The sequence below is a fragment of the Phyllobates terribilis genome, unplaced genomic scaffold (genome assembly GCF_046119375.1).
Source record: "Phyllobates terribilis strain yellow unplaced genomic scaffold, ASM4611937v1 Scaffold_8__6_contigs__length_399053987, whole genome shotgun sequence".
NCBI classification, from domain to species: Eukaryota; Metazoa; Chordata; class Amphibia; order Anura; family Dendrobatidae; genus Phyllobates; species Phyllobates terribilis.
The window spans coordinates 376,176,303-376,195,064 of record NW_027362768.1 but is presented as its reverse complement, the minus strand read 5'-3'; the positions used below and the strand labels follow the sequence as shown (position 1 = coordinate 376,195,064).

At 45.6% G+C, this 18,762-nt stretch overlaps 1 protein-coding gene across 2 annotated transcripts in view; it reads right to left on the bottom strand.

The window, feature by feature from the left end:
- Positions 1–10,321: 10,321 nt before the first annotated feature.
- FGD5 (FYVE, RhoGEF and PH domain containing 5) overlaps positions 10,322–18,762 on the bottom strand; it is a 124,360-nt gene continuing 115,919 nt past the window's right edge. Inside the window, exons 19-21 of one of the 2 annotated variants that reach the window (XM_073644985.1) lie at positions 14,084–14,212; positions 12,613–12,767; positions 10,322–11,406 (exon numbers count right to left, since the gene is read on the bottom strand). In XM_073644985.1, coding sequence (XP_073501086.1) covers positions 11,370–11,406; positions 12,613–12,767; positions 14,084–14,212 — 321 coding nt within the window. In that variant the 3' untranslated portion in view covers positions 10,322–11,369. The remainder of the gene's footprint in view (positions 11,407–12,612; positions 12,768–14,083; positions 14,213–18,762) is intronic. The other variant, XM_073644986.1, reaches the window with a different exon arrangement.

Genomic DNA, 18,762 nt, shown 5'->3' with positions numbered 1-18,762 from the left:
TCTTCGATGATCCTAACCCGGAGGCTCCTGCTGAAGCTTCACCTCCCAATATCCCGGAGCAGCCCCGATGGGTAATGTGTGTGGGTAGCGCAATAGTCCTCCAGCCCAATGAGACTACTGCCCACCCAGAATCCTCACAGGGTGACTACGCTTTCCGGAATACTTCTCCCAACCTCAAGAGGCAGTCCAGACGTGCTAGACGTAGAGGCAAGCCGTCACGCCAGGGTCTGTCCTCCCTGAGACCTCCTGACCCCAACCTTGAAGTCCCTACTGAAGCTTCATCTCCCTGTATCCCGGAGAAGCCCCAACGGGTAATGTGCGTGGGTAGTGCACCGGTTCTCCTGCCCGAAGAGACTTCTGCCCATCCAGACTCCACATAGGAGAACTTCCTGCACCCGGCATCAGATGCTTCACCCACTTTAACCGGTGTGCATGTCCAAGGATGCTCCAAAGCTGTGGTTACCTCTGAGTCTGTGCACCTCTACTACCTGGCGGAGGACCCCCTGTTGCCTCCTGAATCCTCCGGGATACCACTTGATGACAAATGGAGAGAGACTTCTCTACACTCGGTACTCGATACTTTGTCCGCTTCGTCATGTGAGCCTGACAATGGGTACCCCAAAGTGGTAGTTACCCCCGAGTCTCTACACCCCTCCGACCAGGCGGAGGACCTCCAGTTGTCTCCAGAACCCTTCGGGGTGCTACCTGGTAGCGAAAGGACAGAGACTCTCCTATACTCTGTACCTGATATCTCGCTCGCTTCGTCCAGTGAGTCCAACCTAGTGTACTCCGAAGCAGAGGTTACTCCCGAGTCTCTACACCCCTCCGACCAGGCGGAGGACCTCCAGTCGTCTCCAGAACCCTACGGGGTGCTACCTGGTAGCGAAAGGACAGAGACTCTCCTATACTCTGTACCTGATACCTCGCTCGCTTCGTCCAGTGAGTCCAACCTAGTGTACTCCGAAGCAGAGGTCACTCCCGAGTCTCTACACCCCTCCGACCAGGCAGAGGACCTCCAGTTGTCTCCAGAACCCTTCGGGGTGCCACCTGGTGGTGAATGGACAGAGACTTTCCTATATCCTGGATCTGATACCTCGCTTGCTTCGTCCAGTGAGTCCGACCTAGTGTACTCTGAAGCAGATGTTTTCCCCGAGCCTCTGCACTCTTCTGACCCGGCAGAGGACCTCCAGTTGTTTCCTGACTCCTCCGGGGTACCACCAGATAACAAAGAGACAGTGACTTTTTCTCACCCTGTACCTGATAACCCGTCTATTTATTCCTGTGAATTTGACAAGATGTACCTCGAAGCAGAGGTTATCCCCGAGTCTCTACACCCCTCCGACCAGGCGGAGGACCTCCAGTTGTCTCCTGAACCCTTCGGGGTGCTACCTGATAACGAATGGACAGGTACTCTTCTATATTCGGTACCTGATACCTCGCCCGCTTCATCCAGCGAGTCCGACCTAGTGTACTCCGAAGCAGAGGTTACCCCCGAGTCTCTGCACTACTCCGACCCGGCGGAGGACCCCCAGTTGTTTTCTGAATCCTCCTGGGTACCACCAGATAACAAGGTAACAGGGACTTTTCTACATCTTGTACCTGATACCTCGCCCATTTCATCCTGTGAGTTTGACAAGATGTACCCCGAAGCAGAGGTTACCCCCGAGTCTCTGCACTCCTTCAACCCGGCGGAGGACTTCCAGTTGTCTCCTAAACCCTCTGGGGTGCTACCTGATAATAAGTGGAGAGAGACTTCCTTGTGTGCTGTTCCTGGTACTCCACCTGTTTCGTCTGTTGCTGAGGATGGCTGGATAGGAGGTAGCATCCTAGCTACCCAGATGAGACCAGTTTCTCCAGTGGACAGTGGAAGTGATCTCCTTGAAGTAAAGGATTGGCCCTCGAGTTCACTGCGGAACATTCTGGCAGGCCTGAAGAAGAGGGGGCGTAAGGGGGGGGGGGGGTACTGTAACATACCTGGCGGCGTCCTTGCATAGTGGTCCATCTTCCACTGTGCAAGAGCGCGTACTTGATCTCCAGTCCAGGGTGTCTCTCTGGCTTCCCTCCATGCTGTCTGTGTCTGTTTCTGCTGCTTAAGGGCGGCGCCCGATCACTTCCTGCTTTTTGTACCTGCTGCAGGGACACCCCTTGTGCGTCCTCAGCCTATTGCTGTCTATCACCTGGTATTTAAATCAGCTGCCCCAATTAACTGATGCCTGAGCATCTTGCCCTGTCAGTTGGCTTTTGTCTCTGACATGCCAGGTCCTGTCTGTTACCTGTCTTGCAGTATCTGTTCCCATGTCTGTACTGTGTCCTATCTGTGTACCTTAACCTGCAGTCTGTACTCGTTCCTTGCCTGTTCGTTCCGCCCTCCTGGAGGCTGTATTTCCAGGCCAGTCTGAACACGCTCCTTGCCTGTTCGTCCTGCCTCTCTGGGGGCCGTATTCCCAGACCCGCTCCTGTATCCCGCTGCAGTGTCGGTCTCCTCCGTACACTCAGTTCCAGTCTGAACTCTCTCCTATCTTTTACCTGTTTTTTCTCTATGTCCGTTCCATTCCTTTTTCTGCAGAGTCTGAACTCGTACCTAACTCCTGCTCGTTGTCACTGTACTTCCGTTTGTGAGTTTGTGGTCCACTCGCTACTTCTCTGCAAGTACCCTGTGGGTATCTGGTTCTGCCTTTCCCTTCTAGTCTGTTCCGTGTGAACAGAGCCCTGTTCCTCGCGTCTGCGGTTTTCGCTTTGCTCTGCTCTGTCCGCCGCGTCTGCGGTTTTCGCTTTGCTCTGCTCTGTCCGCCGCGTCTGCGGTTTTCGCTTTGCTCTGCTCTGTCCGCCGCGTCTGCGGTTTTCGCTTTGCTCAGCTCTGTCCGCCGCGTCTGCGGTTTTCGCTTTGCTCAGCTCTGTCCGCCGCGTCTGCGGTTTTCGCTTTGCTCTGCTCTGTCCGCCGCGTCTGCGGTTTTCGCTTTGCTCTGCTCTGTCCGCCGCGTCTGCGGTTTTCGCTTTGCTCTGCTCTGTCCACCGCGTCTGCGGTTTTCGCTTTGCTCTGCTCTGTCCGCCGCGTCTGCGGTTTTCGCTTTGCTCTGCTCTGTCCGCCGCGTCTGCGGTTTTCGCTTTGCTCTGCTCTGTCCGCCGCGTCTGCGGTTTTCGCTTTGCTCTGCTCTGTCCGCCGCGTCTGCGGTTTTCGCTTTGCTCAGCTCTGTCCGCCGCGTCTGCGGTTTTCGCTTTGCTCAGCTCTGTCCGCCGCGTCTGCGGTTTTCGCTTTGCTCAGCTCTGTCCGCCGCGTCTGCGGTTTTCGCTTTGCTCAGCTCTGTCCGCCGCGTCTGCGGTTTTCGCTTTGCTCAGCTCTGTCCGCCGCGTCTGCGGTTTTCGCTTTGCTCAGCTCTGTCCGCCGCGTCTGCGGTTTTCGCTTTGCTCAGCTCTGTCCGCCGCGTCTGCGGTTTTCGCTTTGCTCAGCTCTGTCCGCCGCGTCTGCGGTTTTCGCTTTGCTCAGCTCTGTCCGCCGCGTCTGCGGTTTTCGCTTTGCTCAGCTCTGTCCGCCGCGTCTGCGGTTTTCGCTTTGCTCAGCTCTGTCCGCCGCGTCTGCGGTTTTCGCTTTGCTCAGCTCTGTCCGCCGCGTCTGCGGTTTTCGCTTTGCTCAGCTCTGTCCGCCGCGTCTGCGGTTTTCGCTTTGCTCAGCTCTGTCCGCCGCGTCTGCGGTTTTCGCTTTGCTCAGCTCTGTCCGCCGCGTCTGCGGTTTTCGCTTTGCTCAGCTCTGTCCGCCGCGTCTGCGGTTTTCGCTTTGCTCAGCTCTGTCCGCCGCGTCTGCGGTTTTCGCTTTGCTCAGCTCTGTCCGCCGCGTCTGCGGTTTTCGCTTTGCTCAGCTCTGTCCGCCGCGTCTGCGGTTTTCGCTTTGCTCAGCTCTGTCCGCCGCGTCTGCGGTTTTCGCTTTGCTCAGCTCTGTCCGCCGCGTCTGCGGTTTTCGCTTTGCTCAGCTCTGTCCGCCGCGTCTGCGGTTTTCGCTTTGCTCAGCTCTGTCCGCCGCGTCTGCGGTTTTCGCTTTGCTCAGCTCTGTCCGCCGCGTCTGCGGTTTTCGCTTTGCTCTGCTCTGTCCGCCCCGTCTGCGGTTTTCGCTTTGCTCTGCTCTGTCCGCCCCGTCTGCGGTTTTCGCTTTGCTCTGCTCTGTCCGCCCCGTTTGCGGTTTCGAATTTGTCTCCCAGTCTGTACTGGACCCTACCCAGCCTGTGCTCTAGTCTGCCTGTTCCTGTATTCCCCGGTGTGGGTCAACAGCCATGTCCGGAGTCTGACCTGGAGTAGACCCTGGTTCCTCCCTGGTGCACTGGCGTCGTATGCCGTCGTGCGACCTTGGTCGGATCGGGCAGATACTTAGTTACGCCCCTCCAGGCACTCTCCGGTTCATGGCACAGTGGAATCACTACATAAACACGCACACGCCAGTCAGTCCGGGCGTGTGCATAACAGCATGCTCAGGCCATGGTTCCCGTTGAGCCCCACGGCCTTCGCTCTCTAACAGTAGTTATATTCTTGTATATAGGAGCAGTATTATAGTAGTTATATTCCTGTACATAGGAGAAGTATTATTGTAGTTATATTCTTGTACATAGGGGGCAGTATTATAGTAGTTATATTCTTGTACATAGGAGCAGTAATATAGTAGTTATATTCTTGTACATAGGGAGCAGTATTATAGTAGTTATATTCTTGTACATGGGGGCAGTATTATAGTAGCTATATTCTTGTACATAGGGGGCAGTATTATAGTAGTTATATTCTTGTACATAGGGGGCAGTATTATAGTAGTTATATTCTTGTACATAGGGGCAGTATTATAGTAGCTATATTCTTGTACATAGGGAGCAGTATTATAGTAGCTATATTCTTGTACATAGGGGGCAGTATTATAGTAGTTATATTCTTGTACATAGGGAGCAGTATTATAGTAGTTATATTCTTGTACATAGGGAGCAGTATTATAGTAGTTATATTCTTGTACATAGGGAGCAGTATTATAGTAGTTATATTCTTGTACATAGGGGGCAGTATTATAGTAGTTATATGCTTGTACATAGGGGGCAGTATTATAGTAGTTATATTCTTGTACATAGGGGGCAGTATTATAGTAGTTATATTCTTGTACATAGGGGGCAGTATTACAGTAGTTATATTCTTGTACATAGGGGGCAGTATTACAGTAGTTATATTCTTGTACATAGGGGGCAGTATTACAGTAGTTATATTCTTGTACATAGGGGGCAGTATTACAGTAGTTATATTCTTGTACATAGGGGGCAGTAGTATAGTAGTTATATTCTTGTACATAGGGGGCAGTAGTATAGTAGTTATATTCTTGTACATAGGGGGCAGTATTACAGTAGTTATATTCTTGTACATAGGGGGCAGTATTACAGTAGTTATATTCTTGTACATAGGGGGCAGTGGTATAGTAGTTATATTCTTGTACATAGGGGGCAGTAGTATAGTAGTTATATTCTTGTTCATAGGGGGCAGTAGTATAGTAGTTATATTCTTGTACATAGGGGGCAGTAGTATAGTAGTTATATTCTTGTACATAGGGGGCAGTAGTATAGTAGTTATATTCTTGTACATAGGGGGCAGTAGTATAGTAGTTATATTCTTGTACATAGGGGGCAGTAGTATAGTAGTTATATTCTTGTACATAGGGGGCAGTATTATAGTAGTTACAGTGCCTACAAGTAGTATTCAACCCCCTGCAGATTTAGCTGGTTTGATAAGATGCAAATAAGTTAGAGCCTTCAAACTGCAAACGAGAGTAGGTTTTATGAACAGAAGGATAAATCTTACAAACCAAAAAGTTATGTTGCTCAGTTGAATTTTATTAAATTCTAAACATAAAAGTGTGGGTCAATTATTATACAACCCCTATGTTTAATATTTTGTGGAATAACCCTTGTTTGCAATTACAGCTATTAATCGTCTTTTATAAGACCTGATCAGGCCGGCACAGGTCTGTGGAGTTATCTTGGCCCACTCCTCCATGCAGATCTTCTCCAAGTTATCTAGGTTCTTTGGGTGTCTCATGTGTACTTTATTCTTGAGCTCCTTCCACAAGTTTTCAATTGGGTTAAGGTCAGGAGACTGACTAGGCCACTCCAACACCTTGACTTTTTCCTTCTTGAACCAGGCCTTGGTTTTCTTGGCTGTGTGCTTTGGGTCGTTGTCTTGTTGGAAGATGAAATTACGACCCATCTTAAGATCCTTGATGGAGGAGCGGAGGTTCTTGGCCAAAATCTCCAGGTAGGCCGTGCTATCCATCTTCCCATGGATGCGGACCAGATGGCCAGGCCCCTTGGCTGAGAAACAGCCCCACAGCATGATGCTGCCACCACCATGCTTGACTGTAGGGATGGTATTCTTGGGGTCGTATGCAGTGCCATCCAGTCTCCAAACGTCACGTGTGTGGTTGGCACCAAAGATCTCGATCTTGGTCTCATCAGACCATAGAACCTTGAACCAGTCTGTCTCAGAGTCCTCCAAGTGATCATGAGCAAACTGTAGACGAGCCTTGACATGACGCTTTGAAAGTAAAGGTACCTTACGGGCTCGTCTGGAACGGAGACCATTGCGGTGGAGTACGTTACTTATGGTATTGACTGAAACCAATGTCCCCACTGCCATGAGATCTTCCCGGAGCTCCTTCCTTGTTGTCCTTGGGTTAGCCTCGACTCTTCGGACAAGCCTAGCCTCGGCACGGGAGGACACTTTCAAAGGCTGTCCTGGCCGTGGAAGGCTAACAGTAGTTCCATAAGCCTTCCACTTACGGATGATTCTCCCAACAGTGGAGACAGGTAGGCCCAACTCCTTGGAAAGGGTTTTGTACCCCTTGCCAGCCTTGTGACCCTCCACGATCTTGTCTCTGATGGCCTTGGAATGCTCCTTTGTCTTTCCCATGTTGACCATGTCTGAGTGCTGTTCACAAGTTTGGGGAGGGTCTTAAATAGTCAGAAAAGGCTGGCAAAAGAGATCTTTAATCCACACATGTGAAGCTCATTATTCTTGGTGCCTGAACTACTTCTTAATACTTTAGGGGGACCAAACAGAATTCTTGTGGTTTGAGGGGTTGAATAATAAATGACACTCTGAATTAACTTTTAACGTTTTAAAAAAAAAATAAAAAATTTGCTGCAGTGCATTTCCCACTTCCAGGCTGATCTACAGTACAAATGTCACAATGCCAAGTTAATTCCGCATGTGTCAACCAGCTAAATCTGCAGGGGGTTGAATACTACTTGTAGGCACTGTATATTTTTGTACATAGGGAGCAGTATTATAGTAGTGGTATTCTTGTACATAGGGGGCAGTATTATAGTAGTGATATTCTTGTACATAGGGGGCAGTATTATACTAGTGATATTCTTGTACATAGGGAGCAGTATTATAGTAGTTATATTCCTGTACATAGGGGGCGGTATTATAGTAGTTATATTCCTGTACATAGAGGCAGTATTATAGTAGTTATATTCTTGTACATAGGGGGCAGTATTATAGTAGTTATATTCTTGTACATAGGGGGCAGTATTATAGTAGTTATATTCTTGTACATAGGGAGCAGTATTATAGTAGTTATATTCTTGTACATAGGAGCAGTATTATAGTAGTTATATTCTTGTACATAGGGGTAGTATTATAGTAGTTGTCAGAGAAAAATGAAAAATCCATAAGCTCTCTCTAGAGAAATTGTGACTGAATGAAACTAATTATAACTGGGGAAATGAGAGAAAGCTAACACTTCAACCTCCATTGAAGTTGAGACCTCCTGCATTGACCATGTAATCACATCAGAGAAATCTTTTGAGAAAAAGACAGTAAGAGTAAGATTTGTTTAATCAGAGGCAGGGGGCGTATGCTTCTCAGGAATAATCTTCCTCTGTTTAAAGCCAGGATCGCAGACCTTTTGTAGCCCTTGGTCAGTAATAAATATTGGGTTTTGTATTGATCTGGTTTTTATGGGAGATATTTGTTTGGCGCCATAGCGAAGGGTTGGACATAACACATTCACTCACATCACTGTAAGCCCAAGAGACCCCCTACAATGTAATAATTGTCCAATGGATGATGCTATCCAGGCCATTCTTCATCCATCTCTATATAAAAATAAAATCATGATAAGAAATATGATGACAATATCTCCCGCCTGGGACCTTCAAAGTCGAAGATATCCTATAAGTTGTGGATCTTATAAAATTCTGAAATGCCCAGCACATTCTACAATAAGCCCCCATACGAGCTCATCAAGGTGAGGTGTGTGGGGCTATCCTTGATCTAATAAAAGCAGTTTTTAGGTCATTTGTCAGTCCTGGAAGGTGTATCTTGCTGTCCGGTTTCATAAGGAGTACCTCTCTCCGCTAAGCTCTGAGCCATCAGGTTTAATAACTTTCTTTTGGTTTTCCTTTTTATTATATAGTTTTTGTTCCCATTTTGTATCATCTTGTATATTTTTATAAACACTGCCTACCTTTCCAGAGTAAATATATAAGATTGAATAGCTCTGTACCTCTTGCTCTGTAAACTGCACCCCTGAAGCCATACTCTACCTGTAACTGGTGTTCAATCGGTCTGTATAAACCCAATTGTAGCTAGTGGTTCTTTTATTAATGTGGGGTTGGCAGCGTGTATATACTGTAATATATATATTCCATGCTTTGCAATCAGAGGTGTATATATATCATAAACGGCCTAGTAGTGGAAGCAGCTGCGGCCTCGTAATTGCCCTAACAAAATTGTAACGGTGACATCTCTGTGCCCCCCAAACATGACTGTTGTATTAGTACCAGTGGTAGTGGTGCGCACCCATCTCCTATAAAGCCCGACATTTCATCAGCAGAGTACAGTAAAATCAGTGTGACCCGTCAGTGACATATAAAATTAGTGCAGTGCGCGTGTAGTTTAATGTTCATGTATTTAGCTAATAATTCAATAAATGAAAGAAAAAAATGTCGTCCGGGTCCCTCATATTCTTAACCAGCTGAGAGAAAGCCGACAGCTGAGGGCTGATGTTTATAACCTGGGAAGGGGGTAAAAAACATGGTGCTTCCCAGGCTATTAATATCAGCTCACATCTGTCTACTTAGCCTTTACTGGTTATTAAAATGGAAGACCCTAAAAAGAAAGTGACGTTGGGTTCCTCCTATAATTGATAACCAGTAAAGGCTAGGCAGACAGCTGCGGGCTGATAGGCTAGGAAGGGGCCATGGATATTGGCCTCCTCCGAGATTAAGATCAGCTCTCAGCTGACCCAGAAATGTTGCATCCATTACATGCGGCAGTTCAGATGCTTGGCCTCCGCTCTTCTCACTTGAACATTCCTACGGTGCTAGCGCTGACATCAGTGAGGTGAACGGAGTTCATCAGCTATGGTCTCCAGTGACCTTATTCCTATCATGCACAGCTCAGTGTCTCTTCTGAATGCTTGACTGAACAGTCGGATCATGCCACCATTTAGCAATTTAAGGACTTTATTCTGGATGTGTATTTTTTACAATTTGACTATGGGATTAGTAATGAGGATGTCTGATAGACTCCTCTCCATTACTGACCCCTGAGCTTGATGTTATCTGACAATACAAAGCTGAAATCAACCCCAATATTATTACACCACTTGCTACCGCACCAGGGTAAGTGGGAAGGGCAGAGGCTAAGTCCCAGGATTGGCGCATCAGATAGATGCGCCATTTCTGGGATGTCTGAGAGCTGATGTTCTTAGTCTGGGAGGGGGCCAATATCCATGGCCCCTTCCTAGCCTATTAATATCAGCCCGCAGCTGTCTGCCTAGCCTTTGCTGGTTGTTAATTCTAGGGCTGTCCCCAAGTAATTTTTTTTTGTGGAGGGGGAGAATTCTTGTATGTAAGAATGCAGAATTCCTGTATGTTAAAAACGGTTTGCATACAGATACTAGGTGAGAAAAATCCCATTGTACTCGCATGAAACTCGTCCGACTTTTCAGGAACAACTTCGGACCGGTTTTATTTACGCTGATGAGTCTGAACCCTTTCAGGCTTATTTCTCTGTGCAGTTTTAACCTTGTTTCTTTTTATGTTTGTTGGATCCTTCGGTGTATGGCGTCCCTGTGTGTAAGGAAGGAAGCAGAGCTGCAATGTAAAGCATGGAGGCAAGAACTAAACCGTTACTGCTATGTGCGGGCTTCTTGCAGCTTTTTACACGTTGAATTATTATAATTAAATATCTCGGCACCCCGGGTTGCAATCAGTTTCTCTTAAAGGGCAATTCCACTTTTCAATAGATTTGTTTTTTGTAAATTTAAAGGAACACACACAAATAAGGACAACACTGTTAAACGTCTTTATTCCTACAGATATGTCTTACAGATTCTTATTACAAGGTGAATCTGGCTGTACATTTTTTTTTTTTTTTATTTCTTGAATCGGACGCAAAGAACCAACGAATCGTTTTAAGGCTTTTCGTATTGTAAAGGATAGCGAGTTCTCTGTAAACAATGGTGCGGCAGAGCCCGTATATCGGATGAACCGGGGTGGTCTGCAATGCACTTATCAGAGGAATACAATGTGGGGGTCTACTAGACCCAGCATGACATCCAGGGCGTGTGAGCTTTCATGGATTGCAGCAACAGATTCAGCATTGTCATGCATTCCCATCCATGCCCCTGTGCAAGGCCGGAAGTAACGTTCATCCTGAGCTTCCTGGTTCATGAGTATGATGCTAGTTTTATAGGTGTTATGATCACAATCAGTGCCGGTTCCGCTTCCAGTCATCCCAGTATAAAGGAGTCCTCCAGACCTGGTCAGACCTGCTCCTCCATAACATCACATAGATATGAAAATATGACACGAATGATATGAGGTTTGATAGATTTGTCTCCTAGAGGTTAATCAGGTTGCTTAAAGGGGAGCTCCGCCATTTATAGAAAATCCTGTTGGTCTATAGGCGTGTGACAACAGCTCATCATCGGGAAAAGAACAAGGGTGGAGTTCCCCCATAATGATCGTAGACATAGAGCCGCTTCTAGACACGGCCGACCAGCACCTGCCTCCAGCGAGGCCGATAAAAATCATATAAAATTGCCTGCTAAACGCAAGTCACCTGGAAAGTGTAAACAGGGCCGTCCGGAGGGGAGCGGCGAGCCGCCCGGGGTAATAATGAGACTGTTTTGCAAACCAAAAGGCCGTAAGTAGCGAGGAAGCGGGTGTCGCTTTCACCCACAATACATTCCACTGGAGACCCAAAGAGCGAAAGAGTCTGCAGCCAGCAGGGGGCGCCGCTGATTCCACTTTTTACATAAAAATTAATTTTTGTTACTTGAAATAATTGAATTTACATTCTGATAATAAAGTCAATCGGTCAAAGTCTGCAGAGAGCAAATGCTATAATACTGACGCAGCTTTAATGGCTTCAACCCACCTGCAAGAGACAAGGAGAGTGTTATTGGGCAAGGGTAATGAAGAACGTCCTGCGGTAAAGTGTGAGAACTGCTGAAAAGTTTAGTAAAGAGATATATAAAATGGTTAATACACAGTGGCGTCCATTATTCAGGATCGTGCAGATCGCCTCTCGCTCGGGAGAACTATAAACCTGGTTGGTCTCAATGCCGGTTATAGATATTGTCAGAAAACTTTGCACATATATCTTCCACAAGCTATAGAGAAGCAGTGCATCCACCTGGGCTCCGTCAGAGGCTGCAAAACTACAAATCCCAGCAAGTCTGTGCATTCTAGGAGTTGTGGTTTTGCAGACGGAGGAACAAAAAAACAAACCTCCTTTAGGAATGAACAGACATTGAATATTTGGCAAAAATTAGTAGCGAGAAAAGAAAGAAAATGAGAAAAGGAAGAATAAGGACGGAGGATGAAGAGCTGTGGACTCAGCAGTGACGGCCAGATCTGGAAAATCACCTGTCAGGGGGGACCTAATACAAATCTGCCCTGCACACACTGCAAGAGATGGGGGATCCCCGCAGCAAGAGATGGGGGATCCCCGCAGCAAGAGATGGATCCCCACAGCAAGAGACGGGGATCCCCGCAGCAAGTGATAGCGAATGGTGCAACCAGTGAACTATGGGAGCATTTACCAACATCAATATTTTTATATGCACCACATACACCCTAAAGCGGAAATGAGTTTGCAACATCTTGCTGCTGTGAACTTGATTAATTGACCCCTATAATTGTAGAATCAGTCTGCGGAATGTTTATGGTCAGTTACCATGGAGACACATTGCTCTGCACTGGAGCTGTGTGCACAAAACTTGTGTATCTTTTTATTTCTGCAGACACAAGATGCCTTGCCTCTGGGTGTTACTCCAACAGCAGTCACCACTTTGGTGGGCTCTTTGTGGGAGACTCGAGCAGTGGGATGTCACAGCATGCACACGTTTTGACACTTTGCAGCTAAGTTTTGAATATTTGACTTCTGAAACACCCCCCCCCCCCCCACAGCTCGATAAAGGTTGTTGGCTCATTGCTTTCCAGCTGTTGTGAAACTACAACTCCCAGCATGCTCTGGCTGCCACAGACTGTTCAGAAGCATTGCTATTATTTCCTCTAGAAGACAAGGATAGACTAGATAAAGAAGAGAGGCAGCAGCAGCGACCGGAGATGGCGGTGGTACCTGATGGCTGCATTGGTGTCTGCTGCTTTGAAGCTATAGAACAGGGTCTGCTTGTGGTAAAGCTGAAACACTGTGCCCAGCTTGGGGTTCTGGTCCCAGTTGTCAGGCACAATGTGGAAACCTAATAGGGGTAAACTTTCTGTGGCAATTTTGTCCTGAAAAGGATAAAGAAAACATTGTGAATCGAACCAGCACCGGCGGCTGCACTTTCCTCTGGACTTTAATCAAACAAGACAGATGTGAATGGAGGAGATCAAACCACGAGACGCAAATGAAAGGTGATAAAATGTTACCCAGAACAGCTACAGTGGGTATATAGGAGGGTATATCACGGGTAGGAGCCGATTAGTGCCCCCCACATTGCAAGGATTCCCCACAGTTTCGTGTTTTAATATGGCTGCTTGCTGTCGGTGAATAGTAACATTGTTCACATCCCCTGTCCCTGAGGCTAAATCTACTTATAAAAAAGTGTTTGTTACAAATGTATCCAGTTCAGACAATCCTCTGTGATCCACAGTCCAGACTGATACATTTTATATGCACTGACACATTGTAACAAACTGGTAGGACTGGAGAGATTTGTGCTGTTGATTTGGTTAGCTCACAGAGGATTGTGACAAACCCTCAGCTGTGAAAAGTACCATGCTCATACCGATGGAAGCAAGAATGTTCCCATGCACCTACAGCAAGCAGAGATCTTGTATATATGATGGGGAATTGAAAGACAAAAGTTTGTTAGAAAGTTGCAAAACTTTTTATTATACAATGAATAAGGGGGTTTTCCAGGACAGATCCATTTGCTCTGGCACCTGTAAAAAAAACCTTTGTTCTTTATTTGCATTGGACTAAATAACCCCTTTAAGCTTTATTTGTATAGGACTGGATGGATGCCACCTATAAGCTTTACTTGCATAGGACTGGATGGATGCCACCTATAAGCTTTATTTGCATAGTATTTGATGCCACCTATAAGCTTTATTTGCATAGGATTGGATGCCACCTATAAGCTTTATTTGCATAGGACTGGATGCCACCTATATGCTTTATTTGCATTGGATTGGATGCACCTATAAGCTTTATTTGCATAGGACTGGATGCCACTTATAAGCTTTATTTGCATAGGATTGGATGCCACCTATAAGCTTTATTTGCATAGGACTGGAGGACCATTTTAAGTTTTATTTGCATGGGACTGGGGGACCCTTTTATGATTGATTTGCATAGAAGTGGGGGACTTCTTTGCAAATGTTCCTGCGATTGCATTTCAGCCTCGGCTCCATCAGCCTCCTGTGTGCATTATCCGCTGAGGATGATACAGGAGACTCTTATAGTGTTGTGCAGGGAATGACTAGTTGAGCAGTTCCCAGCGATATGTCACGCGCCTGCCGGGGTTCAGGGATGAGGATATAGTTTACACCCTGTAATATCTAGGATTTTTTCACACTGTGTCGGGTGATGAGCGCCCCCTCACCTCGCAGGCCGTGTACGTATATAGCACTTTGCCTTTAATAACGAACCAGCGTTTCTTCCAGTATTTCTTGCCCTTTTTGCACCGATGTAAATAACCACTAATTGAGGCGCTTTCTCCGGACGCTGCGGCCTGCGAATAAAACAAAAGATTAAGAGGTTTTCTGAGACGAATATTCCACATTGGTAAAGCGGGCGACATACAGACAATGACTTCAATAAAAAAAACTCATCGTGTGAACACGGCCTTTAGACTTTTGATGCAGGAATTCGAAATCTCCGGCTGTTGTGAAACTACAACTCCCAACCTGCTATGATGGCTGCAGGGCATGCTGGGAGTTGTAGTTTCTTAGCTGGAGTGCCAAAGATTACAGACCTCTTCCATACAGGGTCTAGCTGGTTCCTTAGAATTACAGCAATAGAACATCTTATGTCGTGAGACGCCATAAGAAGTTATAAAGAAGTGAGAATCCGTATAAAGTCATACTGATTTCTAGAAGTTGTCTTTCTGCCCAAGATAAGTGGCTCCAGAGGAATTGGGCAGCTACTTTTCTCTTCTTGTGTCATTAAAATTAAGATTTGACCATCAGTTATCAAAAATCGAATATATGACACAATTCATGCACAGCTGAGGGTTTGTGACATTTGCATCCAGTCTGGACGATCCTCTGTGAGTTGAACAGTCCAGACTCCAGACTGATACATTATAACAATCTGGAGGTCTGTGCTGCTGCGTTTATCTCACAGAGGATTGTCCAGACTGATAAAGTGTAACAAGAATGACATAAAATGGAATCCAGTTACATTCACAACATTGTATCCAGGGACATAATCAGGGCATTACTACCCTCACTGGCGTATGGGGCCCAGGGAGCAGAGCGGGCCTGGACCAGTACCTGAACGTGCGTCTCAAATTGGAGAACACAAGGGGCCAGGAATGAGAGATGTGGGGTCCAGAATGGAGCACATATGGGAGCAGGATGTAGGACATTATTACTGTAGGGGCTAATTAAGGGATATTATTACTGCTGTGATGTATTTTATTTTTGAGGATACTCTTTTCAGTGAGGGGGGCATTGCTGTGCAGGGCGGCACTGTCACTATTTTTTTTCTTCATCTAAGAAGAAGTTGGAGAATGTGCTCTGGAATCTGCTCAAGATAACTGTTATTTTATGCAGAGACGACTCCTGGCTGGAAGAAGTGTTGGCGATCTGCACTGGATGATGAAGAAAAGCGAAGATGAAGGACTTCAAATAGAGACGTCACTGGTGAGTCAGTGTATTACCTGTGCACTTACACTATACACAGAGCTCCTGTGTATAATGTCTCTGGTGATCCCTGTATTACCTGTACACTGACACTATATACAGAGCTCCTGTGTATAATGTCACTGGTGATCACTGTATTACCTGTACACTGACACTATATACAGAGCTCCTGTGTATAATGTCACTGGTGATCCCTGCATTACCTATACACTATATACAGAGCTCCTGTGTATAATGTCACTGGTGATCCCTGTATTACCTGTACACTGACACTATATACAGAGCTCCTGTGTATAATGTCACTGGTGATCACTGTATTACCTGTACACTGACACTATATACAGAGCTCCTGTGTATAATGTCACTGGTGATCACTGTATTACCTGTACACTGACACTATATACAGAGCTCCTGTGTATAATGTCACTGGTGATCCCTGCATTACCTGTACACTGACACTATATATAGAGCTCCTGTGTATAATGTCACTGGTGATCACTGTATTACCTGTATGCTATACACTATATACAGAGCTCCTGTGTATAATGTCACTGGTGATCCCTGCATTACCTGTACACTGACACTATATATAGAGCTCCTGTGTATAATGTCACTGGTGATCACTGTATTACCTGTATGCTATACACTATATACAGAGCTCCTGTGTATAATGTCACTGGTGATCACTGTATTACCTGTACACTGACACTATATACAGAGCTCGTGTGTATAATGTCACTGGTGATCCCTGCATTACCTGTACACTATATACAGAGCTCCTGTGTATAATGTCACTGGTGATCCCTGTATTACCTGTACACTGACACTATATACAGAGCTCCTGTGTATAATGTCACTGGTGATCACTGTATTACCTGTACACTGACACTATATACAGAGCTCCTGTGTATAATGTCACTGGTGATCACTGTATTACCTGTACACTGACACTATATACAGAGCTCCTGTGTATAATGTCTCTGGTGATCCCTGTATTACCTGTACACACACACTGACACTATATACAGAGCTCCTGTGTATAATGTCTCTGGTGATCCCTGTATTACCTGTGCACTTACACTATACACAGAGCTCCTGTGTATAATGTCTCTGGTGATCCCTGTATTACCTGTACACACACACTGACACTATATACAGAGCTCCTGTATATAATGTCTCTGGTGATCCCTGTATTACCTGTGCACTTACACTATACACAGAGCTCCTGTGTATAATGTCTCTGGTGATCCCTGTATTACCTGTACACACACACTGACACTATATACAGAGCTCCTGTGTATAATGTCTCTGGTGATCTCTGTATTACCTGTACACTGACACTATATTCAGAGCTCCTGTGTATAATGTCACTGGTGATCCCTGTATTACCTGTACACTGACACTATATTCAGAGCTCCTGTGTATAATGTCACTGGTGATCACTGTATTACCTGTACACTATATACAGAGCTCCTGTGTATAATATCACCAGTGATCACTATATTACCTGTACACTATATACAGAGCTCCTGTGTATAATGTCACTGGTGATCCCTGTATTACCTGTACACTATATACAGAGCTCCTGTGTATAATGTCACTGGTGATCCCTGTATTACCTGTACACTGACACTATATACAGAGCTCCTGTGTATAATGTTACTGGTGATCCCTGTATTACCTGTACACTATATACAGAGCTCCTGTGTATAATGTCACTGGTGATCCCTGTATTACCTGTACACTTACACTGTATACTATATACAGAGCTCCTGTGTAAAATGTCACCGGTGATCACTATATTACCTGTAAACTGACACTATATACAGAGCTCCTCTGTATAATGTTTCTGGTGATCCCTGTATTACCTGTACACTATAAACTATATACAGAGCTCCTGTGTATAATGTCACCGGTGATCACTATGTTACCTGTACACTATATACAGAGCTCCTGTGTATAATGTCACTGGTGATCACTGTATTACCTGTACACTGACACTATATACAGAGCTCCTGTGTATAATGTCACTGGTGATCCCTGTATTACCTGTACAGTGACATTATATGCAGAGCTCCTGTGTATAATGTCACTGGTGATCCCTGCATTACCTGTACACTGACACTATATATAGAGCTCCTGTGTATAATGTCACTGGTGATCACTGTATTACCTGTATGCTATACACTATATACAGAGCTCCTGTGTATAATGTCACTGGTGATCCCTGCATTACCTATACACTATATACAGAGCTCCTGTGTATAATGTCACTGGTGATCCCTGTATTACCTGTACACTGACACTATATACAGAGCTCCTGTGTATAATGTCACTGGTGATCACTGTATTACCTGTACACTGACACTATATACAGAGCTCCTGTGTATAATGTCTCTGGTGATCACTGTATTACCTGTACACTGACACTATATACAGAGCTCCTGTGTATAATGTCTCTGGTGATCCCTGTATTACCTGTACACACACACTGACACTATATACAGAGCTCCTGTGTATAATGTCTCTGGTGATCCCTGTATTACCTGTGCACTTACACTATACACAGAGCTCCTGTGTATAATGTCTCTGGTGATCCCTGTATTACCTGTACACACACACTGACACTATATACAGAGCTCCTGTGTATGTCTCTGGTGATCCCTGTATTACCTGTGCACTTAAACTATACACAGAGCTCCTGTGTATAATGTCTCTGGTGATCCCTGTATTACCTGTACACACACACTGACACTATATACAGAGCTCCTGTGTATAATGTCTCTGGTGATCCCTGTATTACCTGTACACTGACACTATATTCAGAGCTCCTGTGTATAATGTCACTGGTGATCACTGTATTACCTGTACACTGACACTATATACAGAGCTCCTGTGTATAATATCACCAGTGATCACTATATTACCTGTACACTATACACTATATACAGAGCTCCTGTGTATAATGTCACTGGTGATCACTGTATTACCTGTACACTGACACTATATACAGAGCTCCTGTGTATAATGTCACTGGTGATCCCTGTATTACCTGTACACTGACACTATATACAGAGCTCCTGTGTGTAATGTCACTGGTGATCCCTGTATTACCTGTACACTTACACTGTATACTATATACAGAGCTCCTGTGTAAAATGTCACCGATGATCACTATATTACCTGTAAACTGACACTATATACAGAGCTCCTCTGTATAATGTTTCTGGTGATCCCTGTATTACCTGTACACTATAAACTATATACAGAGCTCCTGTGTATAATGTCACCGGTGATCACTGTTACCTGTACACTATATACAGAGCTCCTGTGTATAATGTCACTGGTGATCACTGTATTACCTGTACACTGACACTATATACAGAGCTCCTGTGTCTAATGTCACTGGTGATCA